At 37.7% G+C, this 16,825-nt stretch overlaps 1 protein-coding gene across 6 annotated transcripts in view; it reads left to right on the top strand.

Annotated features, from left to right (window-relative positions):
• Nucleotides 1-16,825, top strand: part of USP8 (ubiquitin specific peptidase 8) — a 68,302-nt gene that overhangs the window by 25,596 nt on the left and 25,881 nt on the right. For 5 of the 6 annotated variants that reach the window (XM_047766368.1, XM_047766370.1, XM_047766367.1 and 2 more), the window contains 6 exons: nucleotides 169-331; nucleotides 2,299-2,341; nucleotides 5,090-5,234; nucleotides 10,315-10,477; nucleotides 13,281-13,425; nucleotides 13,884-14,104. In XM_047766368.1, coding sequence (XP_047622324.1) covers nucleotides 169-331; nucleotides 2,299-2,341; nucleotides 5,090-5,234; nucleotides 10,315-10,477; nucleotides 13,281-13,425; nucleotides 13,884-14,104 — 880 coding nt within the window. Of the gene's footprint in view, nucleotides 1-168; nucleotides 332-2,298; nucleotides 2,342-5,089; nucleotides 5,235-10,314; nucleotides 10,478-13,280; nucleotides 13,426-13,883; nucleotides 14,105-16,825 lie in introns of those variants that run through there. The other variant, XM_047766372.1, reaches the window with a different exon arrangement.

Raw genomic sequence — 16,825 nt, 5'->3', positions numbered from 1 at the left:
AGTTGTGATTTGTAATGGAACACTGGCAGTGTTGGATTTCAATTGGAGGGAAAAAGTATGCAGGCATAAAATACCCCAAGGTAGGGTATCAATTTTATGAAACTGGAAATCCTTTACTTTCCACCATCATGCCAATAAAGAAATATCTTGACTTCTTTTTTCAACTAGATATGAAGAAGCTGAAGTTCGGAAAAAACTTGAAGAAAAAGACAGACAGGAGAAAGAGCAGCTGCAGAGACAGAAAAGGCAGGAAGCAGGAATTGAGGATGGTGGCACATCAGCAAAAAGTTCTTTGGAAAGTGTATTGGATTCCAAAGACAAAACCCGAAAGGTATTTCATATTTATTCTGAGAGATAAAAAGACTGATTTTTTTTGTCAGATAATTTGTTTAAGAAGAGTTGAAATACCACTACATCATTCTTTCAGGCAACAAGGATAAAGTTTAATGTGTTTTTACTAGAAATTGAATTAATAATTTTAGCTTTAGTTGATTTCAGGTTTTTCATGGTACTTTTACAGAAATATATTGTGTGAATTCATTAGTTTTTAGCAGTCACTGTAGACTTGACTAGAGCAGTGGAAAGAGCGTTTGGGCTGTGATTCAGTATATCTGAGTTCTGGTGCTATGTCACATCTTGCTTAACTATTTTGGGACTCAGTTTCTTCATTGGCCAAAATGAAGATCTTGAAATAGATGATCTTTAAGGACTCTCCTTTCTAATAAGTGTAATTTACCTTAGGGAAAGTTTGGTATACTATTTATTTGGTGCCAAACTTTCTATTTCTGGGGTCACATTCTCTCCACTCTGCTTTTTCCTCTTTTCTCTGCCATAGTTCCCCCTTCGTCTTTTCTCTTCATCCCCTTCCATTTTGTTCAGCAGCTACTTGTAGTGTTTTTAGCTACATCATTTGTTTGCCAAAAACTGTTAATGATTCAATGTGTACCTGCCAGCTATCCATTCCTATATCTCCCTCCCTTCACCTCCTCAGAAACTATTCTTTCTAAAAGATAATTTCTTCTGCACTGTTGAAATTCATGGAAAGGTTTCTGCTTTATTTTTTTTAAAGCATTTAGTAGCTTTCAACTATCATTTGTATGTGAATCATTATTGATTGCGTTAGAAGTAGTGGTTGAGCTGCTAGTGACATTGGGCTAGGCACTAGGTAAAAGGAAGTGAAGAGGTCTAGTCTTTTGATTTTAGGAGCTCATGACATAAGATAAATAGTACTGCCTTAGATGTTCATTTATAGGTCAAATGGCTGATGATATAAAAAAATAACAAATTCCAAAGAACTGTATGAAAGGGACTTTTAAATTTCATTTTGTTGCCTTTTCAGCAACAGGGCAAACTGCCTTTTGTTACTTTTACTTGCGTTTAGCATTTTTATATTGAAAAGAGAATACAGTTAAACCCTGTTACCCAACTTTAATAATCTTCCAACATTTGCTATATTTTTTATCTATACCTCTTCCCTTTTCAAAGCAAATTCCAGACAACATATCATTTTACCCCTAAATATTTGAGTATGCATCTCAAAGGAACATTATCGTAATAACCACAGTGCTGTTTTCTTACCTCACAAAATTAGCAGTAATTCCCTTATGCAAGCTAAAACCCAGTTTGTATTCAAAACTCACCCACATGTCTCATAATGATTTTTTAGAGTTGATATGTTTGAATCAGGATCCAAACGAGGTCCAGTCATTGTCAGAGGATCTCTTAAGTCTCTCTAGCATTCTCTACTTGAGTCTCCCTCTCATTTTTCACTTCCTGTATTTGACTTTTTAGTACTGAATCAGTTCAGAAAAATGAACCACATTTCAGATTTATCTGATTGCTTCCTCCTTGTGTCACTTAACTTGTTCTTCTGTCTCCCATATTTACTGTAGGCTGGAAGTTCAACCTAAAAACTTAGATTATCTTGGTTAGGAAATGCACATTTATAAAACTTTGTATTACTTCATTTTTCTTTATTTCTGTAATGTAGGACACTGAAAGGGGTGGCCAGAATTTTTATTTCGTAAGAAGTACTCTCTTGTTAAAGTAAATATTAAAATTTCTGTAACAGTGTGTGCTTTTAAATTATATCTGACCTTTAACTGAGGAAAATTTTGAGGAAGGGACATATGATTGTGATATGCTGCTAGTTATTTTAGCTCTTATCAGAATAGCCTGATACTGCCATAACTGTTCATCTCTATGTTTATAAAATGCTAGCACTCTGCACACTTCATTTCCTAGATTTTCAGTTTCAAAGAAATATTAAAGTTGAAACTTTTTTTCCCTGTGAAATAGATAAATGGTGAAAAGAGTGAAAAAAATGAAACTACAGAGAAAGGTAAGTGTGTACAGAAAGAGGGAGTTCTTTTAGGTTATTATTGAGATCTTTTAATCAGAATAAGCTTCAGATTTTACATACTGAGATTCTGAACATTGTGTCTGATCTATGTGTGAGCTTTATCATTTTTCCTAGCCTGTACAATTATACTGAAAATGTATTATATTCTCTGTGTACATATGGGGAATATTTATGGTAATATACATTTGAAAACATCAGAATCATAGATGGCGTCTGTCATTGTTTTTTTTTTTTTCCAAGATGTAGTTTAGCGAAGTGCTTAAGGGCATGGACTTTCAGAAGTCAGACTGCCTAGGTTTGAGTATAGGCTCCTCTGAGTATCCATGTCATCTTGAGCTTATTACTTCACCTCTCCACTTTAATTTTCCCATTAAAGGTGGGAATAATAATTCTATCTATTTTATAGGTTATTGTGAATATTGGTTAATGTATGTGAAACTCTTAGAACACAGTAAACTTTGTATAAGTATTAACTGTTAGTACTTATGACTCTCAGCTGTAGACTTAATTTTTTTTCTTTTTTTTTTTTTGCTTTTTTAGGGCCGCACCTGCAGCATATAGAAGTTCCCAAGCTAGGGGTCAAATCAGAGCTGCAGCTGCTGGCTACATCACAGCCATAGCAAGGCCAGATCTATGACTTATACCACAGGTCACAGCAACACCCCAGATCCTTAACCCACTGAGCTGGGCCAGGGATGGAACCTGCATCCTCATGGATACTAGTTGGGTTTGTTACTGCTGAGCCACAATGGGAACTCCTAGACTTTGTTAAAAGCGTTTTCACTCCCCTCCGAAAAAAAAATCTAGGGGGTCCCATTGTGGTTCAGTGGAAACAAACCCGACTAGTATCCATGAGGACAAGAGTTCAATCCCTGGCTCCCCTCAGTGGGTTCAAGGATCCAGCGTTGCCATGAGCTGTGATGTAGGTTGCAGATGTGGCTCGGATCTAGTGTTTCTGTGGCTGTGGTATAGACTGGCATCTGCAACTCCAGTTCACCCCCTAGCCTGGGAACCTCCATATGCCTCAGGTTTGGGCCTAAAAAAGCAAAAAACAAACAGATAAAAAAACCCAAATAATTTGCATGTTATCCATATGCTGATGCTTAAATATTAACTTAAATATTAGTTGTATGTAACACTAAAATTAATTACCTATTTAAAATATTGCCATACAATAATTTAAAAAATAAAACTGAGTGTAGTAAGATACCTTCCTAAAAGCTGTTACCAGTTCATTCTAAGATTAGTTTTTTTCCACATGTTCTTTTGTGTGTTACCCTGCTTAGATGTTACACTCCTTGGTGGTTTGTTCTCTACTTGAGACTATTTTGTTGTCAAAATGATCTTGATGGTTGTTAGGGAAGTATGGTGATTATTAGCAACTGGGTATTTTAGTTTAGGAGATGGTGTGACTGTGTTTTTCTCACAGATCACTGATCGAACAGTTCTTACCATACTTACACTTCCTTGCAGGGCTCTTCCCCCCCTCCCCACTTTTTTTGGACTTGCCCCTGGCATGTAGAAGTTCCTGGACCAGGGAGCAAACCAAGCTCCAAGCTTCCTTATACTGCTTTTTAATTTTTCACCTCAAGTGGTAGAAGCTGGTAGGCTTAAGGGGCCCTGTGATCCTTGCATGAGAGCAGCCATAGACAGTATGTAAACAAATGAGTATAGCTGTGTTCCATTGAAAACAGGTGGCCATAATTTGCCAACTTCTGATGAAGAACTCAAATAAGCTTCTGGCTTATTACTCTAGGAAATCTGCAGGTTTTTCAGATAGCTCCATAAGACCCCATGGAGACTTTTAAAGAAGAATTTAGAACCTTTCAAGAATTTTTCAATGGGAGTTCCCATCGTGGCTCAGTGTTTAACAGATCCGACTAGGAACCATGAGGTTGCAGGTTCGATCCCTGGCTTTGATCAGTGCGTTAAGGATCCGGCATTGCCGTGAGCTGTGCTGTAGGTCGAAGATGTGGCTCAGATCCTACGTTGCTGTGGCTCTGGCATAGGCCGGCGGCTACAGTTCCGATTAGACCCCTCACTCTGTAAGCTCCATATGCCTCGGGTGCAGCCTAAAAAAGACCAAAAGAAATTTTTTTCAATGATCATTGTTTCTTCTGGTTGACATTTCTCAAATGGCTTAATTTTTTTAAATAGAATATTTTCATGAGACACATACTGGTTTATTTTATGGAACAACAGAGCCAACACCTGATGTAGTTGTAACTTAACCAACAACTTTTGGTATTTTTAAGTCTTTATAAACAAAGTATCGAACTAGTTTTTTGTTGTTTTTGCTTTTTAGAGCCACACCTGTGGCATATGAAAGTTCCCAGGCTAGGGGTCTAATTGGTGCTACAGCTGCCAGTCTACACCAGAGCAACACAATGTGGGATCCAAGCTGCGTCTTCAACCTACACCACAGCTCATGGCAATGCTGGATCCCTAACCCACTGAGTGAGACCAGGGATTGAACCTGCAACCTCATGGTTCCTAGTCGGATTTGTTTCCACTGGGCCACTATGGGAACTACTAAACTAGTTTTTTGATAAATGTCAGAAACCTAAATTATATTTGATATTATATATAAAAGATAATAAATAATGTGACGGAATAGCAAGTATATGACACTTCTAGGAAAAGTTTATGCATATCCTGTGTTTAGTGATATGATTGCCACAGAACTGTGTGTTTCTTGTCACTTATATTGTATCTCTTGATTTCAAGGAGCAATCACAGCAAAGGAGCTATACACAATGATGATGGATAAAAACATCAGCTTGATTATAATGGATGCTCGAAGAATGCAAGATTATCAGGATTCCCATATTTTAAATTGTCTCAGTGTTCCTGAAGAAGCCATCAGTCCAGGGTGGGTCATCATGTGTTTAGATACAATAGTAAACTTTGGGCAGTAGTAAATGTTACTATTTAAATAGCATCTAAGCTAAATGTGATAAAGTAGACTGTCTTTTCCTGTTGACCTTTTCATTCTTTGCTCCTAGTGTCACACCTTACTCTTTCTGAAGGGTAGTGTAAAGGGCATTCCAGTTTGGCTATTTTTTCCTGTCTGTGGCATCTGGCGTCTTACTAAAAGAGAAATGAAATTGCCTTTGTGTGTCCTCTAACCCCAGGTGTTTGTTGGCTAATTCCTCCTGCTAGTTTTTTTATTTATGAGCTTTGTGAATCATATGAACCAAATTGACTAAAATTGTGAACTAGTTAAATTGTTTTCTATTTTGAAATTCCCCATACTGTTACCTGTGGTAAAAGAGTACACAAATACTTTTTTGAAGAAGAAACAGGATAGCTTAAGAAAAAGTATAGGCTCTAAAATCAGACTATATTCAGTATATATATATATATATATGACTCTTATTAGCTACATAATTCTAGCTAGTGACCTATCCTCTCTTTAAGCCCATGTTTCCATCTTTGAAATGGGGATAATAATAGTACCTAGCTCAGAAATTTTGAGAAGTATGTTTGTTTATTTTTTTTAAGCCCTTTTTTTTTTTGTCCGTACTTGCGGCATGTGGAAGTTCCAGGGCCAGTGATTCAACCTGCCCCCAAGCCACAGCAGTGACAATGTAAGATCCTTAGTCCACTGTACCACTAAGGGAACTCCTTGAGATGTTTAAATGAGAAATTTTATATACACACCTAGTTAGCATAGTGCCTGGAGCTAGTAAAAAGTTACTAAAAAATAACTTTCTTTTTGATAAGAAGGCCTTTAACCTATGAAATAATTTAAAGATACTTGCATGGATGTATTGTATATTAGAAACTATCATACTAGTGACAGGGCTAAAACATCAGATCCAGGGCTATTTTCACTATTATAAAAATTGCATAACTCTCTAGGTCTTTGTTTGTGAGACTGGATTAGTTAAAATCTGTGATCATTCCAGGACTAACTTCAATAACCTTAAAAAGATATATTTTTAAAGTAATAAAATTTACATAGTTTTTGGTGCATTGCCAAGGCTTGATAAATGTTTGACCTAAAGAATAGAATGCTTTGTAGGAGTTCCCGTCGTGGCGCAGTGGTTAACGAATCCGACTAGGAACCATGAGGTTGCGGGTTCGGTCCCTGCCCTTGCTCAGTGGGTTAAGGATCCGGCGTTGCCGTGAGCTGTGGTGTAGGTTGCAGACGAGGCTCGGATCCCACGTTGCTGTGGCTCTGGCGTAGGCCGGCGGCTACATCTCTGATTAGACCCCTAGCCTGGGAACCTCCATATGCCGCGGGAGCGGCCCAAGAAATAGCAACAGCAACAACAACAACTACAACAACAAAAAAGACAAAAAGCCAAAAAAAAAAAAGAATAGAATGCTTTGTAAACATGCTATTTAAAAGTGAGATTAGAGGGCAAAGTCTAATCAAGTAAGTGTGAATGTATTTCCAGGATTTGAAAAAACAAAGTTATAATTAATATTTTGGTGGTTTAATCCATACTAACAGAAAGCTGGTAGTTTTTATTGAGTTTATTTTTTTATTTCTGTTTTTTATTTTTTTCTGTTTTTTCTGTTTTTCTGTTTTTTATTTTTTTATTTCTGTTTCAGTCCTTCTGAGTTAGTTAAATTAAGCCTCAATTTGATGCTACATTCCTTTTAGTATTTATTAATCTCCCTTTCTTGCCATAAAGCAGACCTCAGGGCTTTTGGTAGGCAATAGTATCTGCACTTAGCTGATGGTGGAAACTGTATTACTAGTTTTTCATTGTTTGTTTTAAAATTTTAATACAGTATAGTATTTATAAAGAACTACTGTCCTAAGCATTCAGCCCAGTGAATTTTCAAAAACTGGATGTAGCCATTTATCTAGCACCTGGACCAAGACACTGAACATTACCATTTTATGTCTGTTTTGTACTTGATCGTATGTTTGCAAGTCATATATATTATTGTGTGTAGCTATAATTCGTTTATCATTGATATATGCTGATCTATTATGTGAACAAAGCATAATTTACTGTTCTATTCTTTTTACTTTTAGGGTTATCCTTTATTTATTGGATATGATGCTGTTTTCCAGTGTATTTAGGGATATAAATTTTCCTGTTAAAATAAATTTAAGTAAAGTATCACTTTCAATTAAATAATTAAATTAAACACTACACAATAGACAACATACAGCAAAATTGCAGCATCTTGTGAAGGTGATACAGGAAAGACTGAAGTTTGGAGAATATTGACATTATTGTTTTCCAAACTAGTATTATGCAGGATATTAATCTTTTTTTTTTTTTTTTTTTGCCTACTTGTCTTTTTAGGGCAGCAGTCTCAGCATATGAAGGTTCCCAGGCTAAGGGTCAAATCAGAGCTGTAGCCACCTGCCTACAACACAGCCACAGCAACTCAGGATCCGAGCCACATGCAACCTGCACCACAGCTCATGGCAATGCTGGGTCCCTAACCCACTGAGCAAGGCTGGGGATCGAACCTACATCCTCATAGATGCAGGTTGGGTTCGTTAACTGCTGAGCCATGACGGGAACAATGCAGAATATTAATCTTGAGTTTTTAGACAAAGTGTATTTAAGCACATATATCCTTAGAGTCAGAAGTTGTCCTGAAAAATATTATGTTTCAGTTTTTCTCATTTTTCATTGGCTAAGTATCCTCATCTCTATATATCAGGTAGGAATTATTATGAAACAGCATTTTATTTTTTTCTTTATTTCCTAGAAAATATAGTAACATTATTATATAGAATAGGATTTTTTCACCTTAAATTATTTAAACCATTAGTTTTACTTAGAATATAGTTTTCACCAGTCCTGCCCAGCTTGCCAGTATCACCAGTTAAATATTGAAATGACTCAGGTGCTTTTCTAGGAATAATATGGAGTTCCTGCCTGGGAGAGCAAACATGTATTACTTATTGTCATTAAGCAGGTATTTTTTGAGCACTAACTATGATCTAAGTTACTGTGCTGGGGCTAAATCATTGAACAGACAAAAATCTTTGCTTCATTTAGCTTAAACTTTAACAGGGAGGTGGGATAGGTGAGATAGACTGTAAACCATAAAATGTATGTCTGCTGTTAATAAGTGCTATGGATATGGGTGTGTCAAGTGTGTATGTTGGGATGAGTATTTTAAAAAAGGGGGGGGTTTGTTTTTGTTTTTGTTTTGTATTTTAGGGCCACACCCGAGGCATACAGAAGTTCCCAGGCTAGGAACTTCCCAGGTTGAATCACCTGCCAGCCTACACCGCAGCCACAGCAACACAGGATCCGAGTCTCGTCTGCGATCTACACCACAGCTCACGGCAACGCCAGATCTTTAACCCACTGAGCAGGGCCAGGGATCAAACATATGTCCTCATGGATACTAGTAGGGTTCATTACCACTGAGCCACAACGGGAACTCCAGTATTAAAAATTTTAATCCACAAAACTTCATGGAGAAATTATTCCTGAGCTAATCTTGAGATAAGAGAAATGAGTGATGCAGTTATCTGAGGGAAAAGGGTTCTGGACAGAGAGGACAATAGGAGCAGAGCACTTAGGCAGGCGCATACCTCCATAAACCAGGTATTACCAGGAGGACAAGGGTGGAGTACGGTGAGGGGGGCTAAGTTAGTAAGGAAGTTAAAATAGTAGAGTTCGAGAGAGAGGGCCATGGTAAGGCCTATAGCTAAGAACTTGAGCTTTTGTGTGAGTGAAGGAGGAAGTGAACAGCATGCTTCAGTGTAGAGTTGGTATTATTCACAGGTGATGATGTAGAAGGCAGCAAAGCAGCTAAGAGTGATAGGAACCAGATTGCCTGACTTTGAATTCTGGCTCCACTTGGCAAATGTAATTTTGGATAGGTTACTTAAGTGCTTTGTGCCTCCACTTAAGTGCTAAGTTTCCCCATCTATAAAATGGGGTTAATAATGCCATTTTCTAAAAGTCTGGTGAGAAGAAGACATTTAGAATAGCACCTGGCACATAGTAAATGCTCTGTGTGTTTGTTAAATGAGCATTTTGGTATTTGGTGCACTATTAATTGTTTGTATAGGTATAAGAGAACTGAAATATAGGCAGTGTTAACTAAGGGACATTCCTACCCCCACCCAGTTGTTTATATTTGGCTGAGACTTACTTAGATGACTTCGTTTTCAGTTTTGGTCCTTTCTTTTTGTTTTGGTTTTTGTTTTGGAGAGGTTTTTTTTTTGGTATAAAAAGTCAACTGGGGAGTTCCCATTGTGTGGCTCAGTGGTAACAAACCTGACTAGTATCCATGAGGATGCAGCTTCAGTCCTTGCCTTGCTGAGTGGGTTAAGCATCTGGCATTGCCAGAAGCTGTGGTATAGGTCGTAGACAAGGCTTGGATCTGGCGTTGCTATTGCTGTGGCCTAGGCCAGCAGCTGTACCTCCATTTTAACCCCTAGCCCAGGAACTTCCATATACAGCAGGTGCAGCCGTAAAAAAACAAAACAGAAAGTCAGCTGAGTCTGTTTCTTTCAGTCTCTAATAGTTACTAAAATATATTGCATTAGTGAAGTTGTTCATTATTTTAGTCTGTCTACTATCTTTTTTTTTTTTTTTGTCTTTTTGCTATTTCTTGGGCCGCTCCCCGACATATGGAGGTTCCCAGGCTAGGGGTCTAATTGGAGCTGTAGCCACTGGCCTATGCCAGAGCCACAGCAACGTGGGATCCGAGCCACGTCTGCAATCTACACCACAGCTCACGGCAACGCCGGATCGTCAACCCACTGAGCAAGGGCAGGGACCGAACCCACAACCTCATGGTTCCTAGTCGGATTCGTTAACCACTGCGCCACGACGGGAACTCCGAGTCTGTCTACTATCTTAACATACAATCTGAAACTGTCACCAAAGCTTGCTATGGTGTAATAAAGACTATAGAACAAAACTCAGTGTTTCATTTCAATATATAATATTAGTGCATTAGAACCTCTCATCTACTTTTGCCCTGATACAAATTTTAATACATTTCAGAGTCACTGCTAGTTGGATTGAAGCAAACCTCCCAGATGATTCTAAAGACACATGGAAGAAGAGGGGGAGTGTGGATTATGTGGTACTTCTTGACTGGTTTAGTTCTGCCAAAGATTTGCAACTTGGAACAATTCTGCGGAGTCTGAAAGATGCACTTTTCAAGGTTAGCGAGTTTCCTTGCTAGTTTACTGTAATTGCAAGCCGCCTCTGGTTGTTAGAAAGATATGATGACTTGTTGATTATCTTAAGGATAAGAAGATCCATCATGCTTTTGTTGTAGTTTTTTTTTTAATTCCAATTTAAAAGACTAGTTTTCAATCACCAAGTAAGAGTAAACTGATCTTTGTAAAGTAGGATATTAAAATTTTCAGAAACATAAATATCTGAAAAAAAGTGTTGTTTTTCATAAAAGCAAAGGAAGCTTCAAGGCACTGAGGAAAAAAGATTAATAGATTTGACTTCATAAAATAAAAACTTAAGGGTATAAAAATATGCCAAATTTGAAAGCAGAAGACAAAAATATTGCAACAAATATGGCAGTGATTTCAAGTACCTAAAATCCAAAGAGATTTTGCAAATAAATAATGAAGTTACTTTAAAAATAAATGATAAAATGTTGAAATAAGTAGTGGATTCAGATAGACGTGAACAGAAGAGGATATGCAAGTGACAAAAACATAGAAGTGTCAGCTTGGCTAATAATCAGAGAAATGCAAATTGAAATAGTAAGTGCCACTGTCATGATCAAATTAACAAAGATAAAAAATAATACTCAGTTTAATTTATTAAATTATTAAACATTGATAGCACTGAATGCTCGTGAGTGTGTGGTAAAAATAAAACTCAGTCTGCTTGTAGGAGGGTCACTTGATGGAACCTTGCCCTCCAGGAGAGTAATCTTAAAAGCCTTGAAACAAATCATGCTTTAAAATAGGGACATGTAGGAGTTCCTGTCGTGGCTGGCTCAGTGATTAACGAATCTGACTAGGAACCATGAGGTTGCAGGTTCAATCCCTCACCTTGATCACTGGGTTAAGGATCTGGTGTTGCCGTGAGCTGTGGTGTAGGTCGAAGATGCAGCTCGGATCCCTAGTTGCTGTGGCTCTGGCATAGGCAGGCAACTACAGCTCCGATTTGACCCCTAGCCTGGAAACCTCCCTATGGGTGTGGCCCTAGGAAAGAGACAAAAATAAATAAATAAATAAATAAATAAGGAAATCTAGAAATACACCCAGGTATAGGTCAATATGTGAAATTGCAAATATTCAATTAGTTTTGACCTTAAAAAGTGTCAGTTCCATAAAGATCAACCTAAGATACCTGAAAGTTTAGTGTATGATAAAGCTGATGTAAAAGATCAGTGAGGAAAAGATAGATTGAAATGACTGGTTTGGGGGCAGCTGGCTAGCCAGTAAGTAAAGGAAAGGGGATCCTTAAAGGTAAGGATTTCTTAGCCCAAACTAGACTCCAGATGGGTAAAATATATAAATATGTCGATTCAAACATGAACTACCAGGAAAAAGCATTGATAAATGTTTTTAAAATCTTGATCCTAAACCAAGAGGGCTAATATAATTGTGTTAAAAACACCACAAATAAAGTAAAAGTAGGCAAAATTAGAAAATTTATTTGTAATTAGGAAGAATATTTATAACAAATAGAACAAAGACCTATTTTCCTCAATGTTCACAGTACATTCATTTTGCCAGGAAATTGCAAACTCTATAGAAAAATGGGCAAAAGTTGAGGTTTGTTAAGTCATAGACTGTAAAGGGTTAATAAGCATGTTAAAAGTTGTTTAACTTCACTAATAAATGGTAATTAAAACAACCCATTTTATATCCACCAATTGGGTAAAAATTACAAAGACTTAGAATGGGCATTCTCATATACTGTTGATAAATATGTACTGTTGGTAAATTGGTATTATCTTTTTAAGGGCTGTTTGGTGGCATCTACCATACCTTTAAAACAGCAGTTCTCCTTGGAAATTATTGTGCACAAACATTTTTAAAAGGTCATTTCAAAGATTAGCAGTATATATTAATAGCCTTAAGATGTTCATGACTCTTGGCTCAGGACTCCACTTATGGGGATTTTCCCTAATGGAGTTATTTGGGTGTGTACATGTGTAAGGATCTTTTTAATGTTTTTGTGGTTGTTGTTGTTTGTTTTTTGTCTTTTTAGGGCCACACCTGCGGCATATGAAGTTTCCCAGGCTCGGGGTCCATTAGGAGCTGTAGCCGCCAGCCTGAGCCAGAACCGAAGCAATGCCAGATCCAAGCTGTGTCTGCGACCTACACCACAGCTCACAGCAATGCCAGATCCTTAACCCCCTGAGCAAGGCCAGGGATCGAACCTGCAACCTCATGGTTCCTAGTTGGATTCGTTTCTGCTCTACCACGATGGGAACTCTGGATCTTTTTAGTGTTTATCTCAGCATTGTTTATGATTAAATGGGAAAAATAATTGTTCAAATGATTTATAGAGTTTTGGTGTATGTATGTGTATCTGTGTATGTGTCTTTATAAAATAGAATATTGTCTTGCTATTACAAATGATGATATAGCTCTATTAATAAAAGATGTTCATGTAAGAGAAAAGCAGCATCACGAGCTTCATTATTTTATAAAAATAAAATTTAAAAAGATGTATCTATGTAGAAAATGGTAAAAATAAACTCTAGAATGTTAAAGTAGTATCTCTGGGTGATGAGGTTATAGAAGATTTTTATTGTATATTCACTTATTTTCCTGTTTGTCTTATAAGATCATGGATTACTTGTGTGATTTTAAAAACCTGATCCATTTGTTTCATTCAGTGCTGAATTTTGAATTCACCTCTCTTTTGTTCAGTCATTTTGAGGATGACTCTTTTAAAAGCAATTGTAAAATTCAAGTTTGTTAATGTTTTTAGCTGTGAAGAAGCTGCTGCCATATTAAACATACTATTTCCTTATTTTATAGTGGGAAAGTAAAACTGTCCTGCACAATGAGCCTTTGGTTTTAGAAGGAGGCTATGAAAACTGGCTCCTTTGTTACCCACAGTATACAACAAATGCTAAAGTCACTCCACCCCCACGAGCCAAGAATGAAGAGGTGTCTATCTCATGTATGTATGTATGTGAAAATTTTTTTTTAAAGTTGTTTTGGTAAAATATACTTTATTTATCTTCTCAGATTAATGTTCTTGGTTGTGTGTGGGTTTGTCCTATTAGGTAGCAGTTTGCTTTTAGACATTAAAAATAGAAGCTGTTCAGGAGTTCCCCTGTGGTGTGGTGAGTTAAGGATCTGGCATTGTGACTGCAGTGGCTCAGGTCACTGCTGTGGTGTGGGTTCAGTCCCTGGCTTGGGATCTTCCCTATGCCGCAGGCAAGGCCAACAAAACAAAACAAAAACAAAAACGAATAGAAGGTGTCCAGAGCCTCTAAGTTAATGTTTATTAATTCTTTGAGGTTGTCATCTCTTAATTTATATTTAATTATTACATATAAATAACATGCATGAGATATTAAATACTGCTTATGGGTTTTGCTGTTCCTTCAAAAATATTTCTTTTGGGAATTTTAGTGAATTTTACCTACCCCTCACTGGAAGAATCACTTCCTTCAAAACCTACTGCCCAGATGTCACGTCCTATAGAAGTCAATGAAAGTATAGAATTGACAAACAATCAAAATGAGAGAGTGGGACCACTAAATATACCAATTCCAGTTGAACCAATTGCTGCTTCCAAATCTGATGTTTCACCCATAATTCAGCCAGTGCCTACTGTAAAGATTGTTCCACAGGTATGTTTTTGATTTTTGTCTCTTTTTTTAAATATTATATTAAATATATAGTATAGAAGTATGTATATTGAGTATACCCTCAATATTTTACAAAGTATTGAGAAATATCTATATGTTTTGGTACCTTTTATGCTATAAAAATTTTTCATTGTAATTCAGTCATTCTGCCACAGCAATATTAGAATAGATAACTGAAAGGATTTTAAAAACCAGCTGGATCCATTTACTACAGGCAGTAGTAATAAAAGCCAGTATTAACACAATGAACTTTTTCTTCATTTTTGGGCTGCACCTGTGGTACATAGAGGTTCCCAGGCTAGGGGCTGAATCGTAGTTGCACCTGCTGGCCTACACCACAGCCACAGCCACAGCAACAGCAACATCAGATCCTAGCCACACCTGTGACCTGTGCCACAGCTTGTGGCGATGCCAGATCCTTAACCCACTGAATGAGGCCGGGGATCAAACCTGCATCCTTATGGATACTAGTTGGGTTCCTAACCCGCTGAGCCACAGCCGGAACTCCTTTTTTTCTTTCGTTCTTTTCTTTTTTTTCCCACAGTGAAATTTTTTTGGGTTTTTTTGACTATAATTCATATTATTTTCCCAAATAGTTTGACTTATAGATGATGAATATATGATGTTAATATTTTGGTTTTAAAATAGTACTTTAATTCTCTTTCCTTAAAATTTGACACAAATTACAGGCATGTTTTTAACAATAATTATTTAAGAGTTTTAATAGCCAATGGAGTTCCCATCGTGACTCAGTGGTTAACGAACCCGACTAGCATCCATGAGGACTCAGGTTCGATCCCTGGCCTCGCTCATGGGTTAAGGATCTGGCGTTGCCATGAGCTGTGGTGTAAGCTGCAGAAGTGGCTTGGATCCCGAGTTGCTGTGGCTGTGGTGTAGGTCGGTGGCTACAGCTCCGATTAGACCCTTAGCCTGGGAACCTCCATATGCCACTGGTGCTGCCCTAAAAGACAGGAAAAAAAGAGTTTTAATAGCAAAGATATTACACTAAAAATTTTAGCATCTTTCTATTCATTAGAATATACTTAAAGGGAGTTCCCGTCGTGGCGCAGTGGTTAACGAATCCAACTAGGCACCATGAGGTTGCGGGTTCGGTCCCTGCCCTTGCTCAGTGGGTTAACGATCCGGCATTGCCGTGAGCTGTGGTGTAGGTTGCAGACGCGGCTCGGATCCCGCGTTGCTGTGGCTCTGGCGTAGACTGGTGGCTACAGCTCTGATTCGATCCCTAGCCTGGGAATCTCCATATGCTGTGGAAGCGGCCCAAGAAATAGCGGAAAAAAAAAAAAAAAAAGAATATACTTAAAGGTTAGCTAATTCTCTATTATGCATTTTCCAATAAGGTTTTTTATTTTTTAAAGTTGAGTTTATTAGGGAAATATGAGAACCAAAGACACCCCACCCAGGTGATGGAAAGAAAATTCTGAAAGTATTCCTTTTCAAGCCAGCTGGGGGCCTGGCCTTGACCTCCTCCAAAATACAAGAAACTGGTGAGTTAGCAGCAACATTCTCTGGCAGCCACCTCACCAGGGCAGAAGTGTCAGCCAGGACTGCTTCCCACTCCTGAGCAAAGGTGGGAAGGAGACAAAGACTGTTCATAGAATCAATTCAGAGGCAATGAGAATTGTAAGGAAAAGCTGAGAGTCTAACAATGTTTTTTAGCATTTATTTTTAATGTTTTTCTTCAGATGTATTTCACCTTTGAAGTGGGTGACATCTCATTTATGGAGCAGGCTATGATTAGAAAATTTAGTGTTTTTTTGTAAAACGAGGTAGTTAATTTCTTCATTTTTTTAAAGGTCTGCTTTAATATTTCATATTAAGTCTTAAGACTACATAGAATAAGTTTTTCTTAAAATGTAAATTTAAGAAATTTTAAAAGGGGCTTCCTTTCAACTTACCATGTTATTTGACCCTAATCCCTTTGTGACTTTCCAAGATATGTGCAATTCACCAAGCAAAGCATATCTTTTTTTTTTTTCATAATTAGATCAGGCCTATTTTATTTATTTATTTTATTTTTATTTTACTTTTTTTTGTCCTTTTTTTGCTATTTCTTGGGCTGCTCCTGCGGCATATGGAGGTTCCCAGGCTAGGGGTCTAATCGGAGCTGTGGCCGCCAGCCTACGCCAGAGCCACAGCAACGCAGGATCCGAGCCGCGTCTGCAACCTACACCACAGCTCACGGCAACGCCGGATCGTTAACCCACATGAGCAAGGGCAGGGACCGAACCCGCGACCTCATGGTTCCTAGCTAGATTGGTTAACCACTGCGCCACGACGGAAACTCCAAGCAAAGCATATCTTAGAAGATTTCCTATATGAAAGAAAATGTGAAGGTTTACAAATATGGTAAAACCATGGATTCTGTCTGATGTTTAGAAGGATAGACATGGACACAATCAGCCATAGCATAAGGCAGAATATCCTAATTGTTTTTAATAGTTGCAGAAGCAGAGAGCAAGGAGGGAAATTCTGACTGAGAGTGAGAATCATCAGGAAGGTCTTCATGGAGGAGGTAGTATTTTTATCTGAGCTTTAAGGGGTGAATAGGATTTGAAGATGAAATAAACAAGTAGAAAACTGTATTACTAAATGCACAAAGCATGCTCTGGGATCAGTGAGTATCTTTGACATGCTTATGCAGAGCTCTCAGTTGGAGAGAGGGGAGTGTGATAGCAAATAAGA

Source organism: Phacochoerus africanus, chromosome 2 (assembly GCF_016906955.1).
Source record: "Phacochoerus africanus isolate WHEZ1 chromosome 2, ROS_Pafr_v1, whole genome shotgun sequence".
Lineage (NCBI taxonomy): Eukaryota > Metazoa > Chordata > Mammalia > Artiodactyla > Suidae > Phacochoerus > Phacochoerus africanus.
Note: the sequence above shows the minus strand (reverse complement) of the source record. Positions and strands in the feature narration are given on the sequence as shown.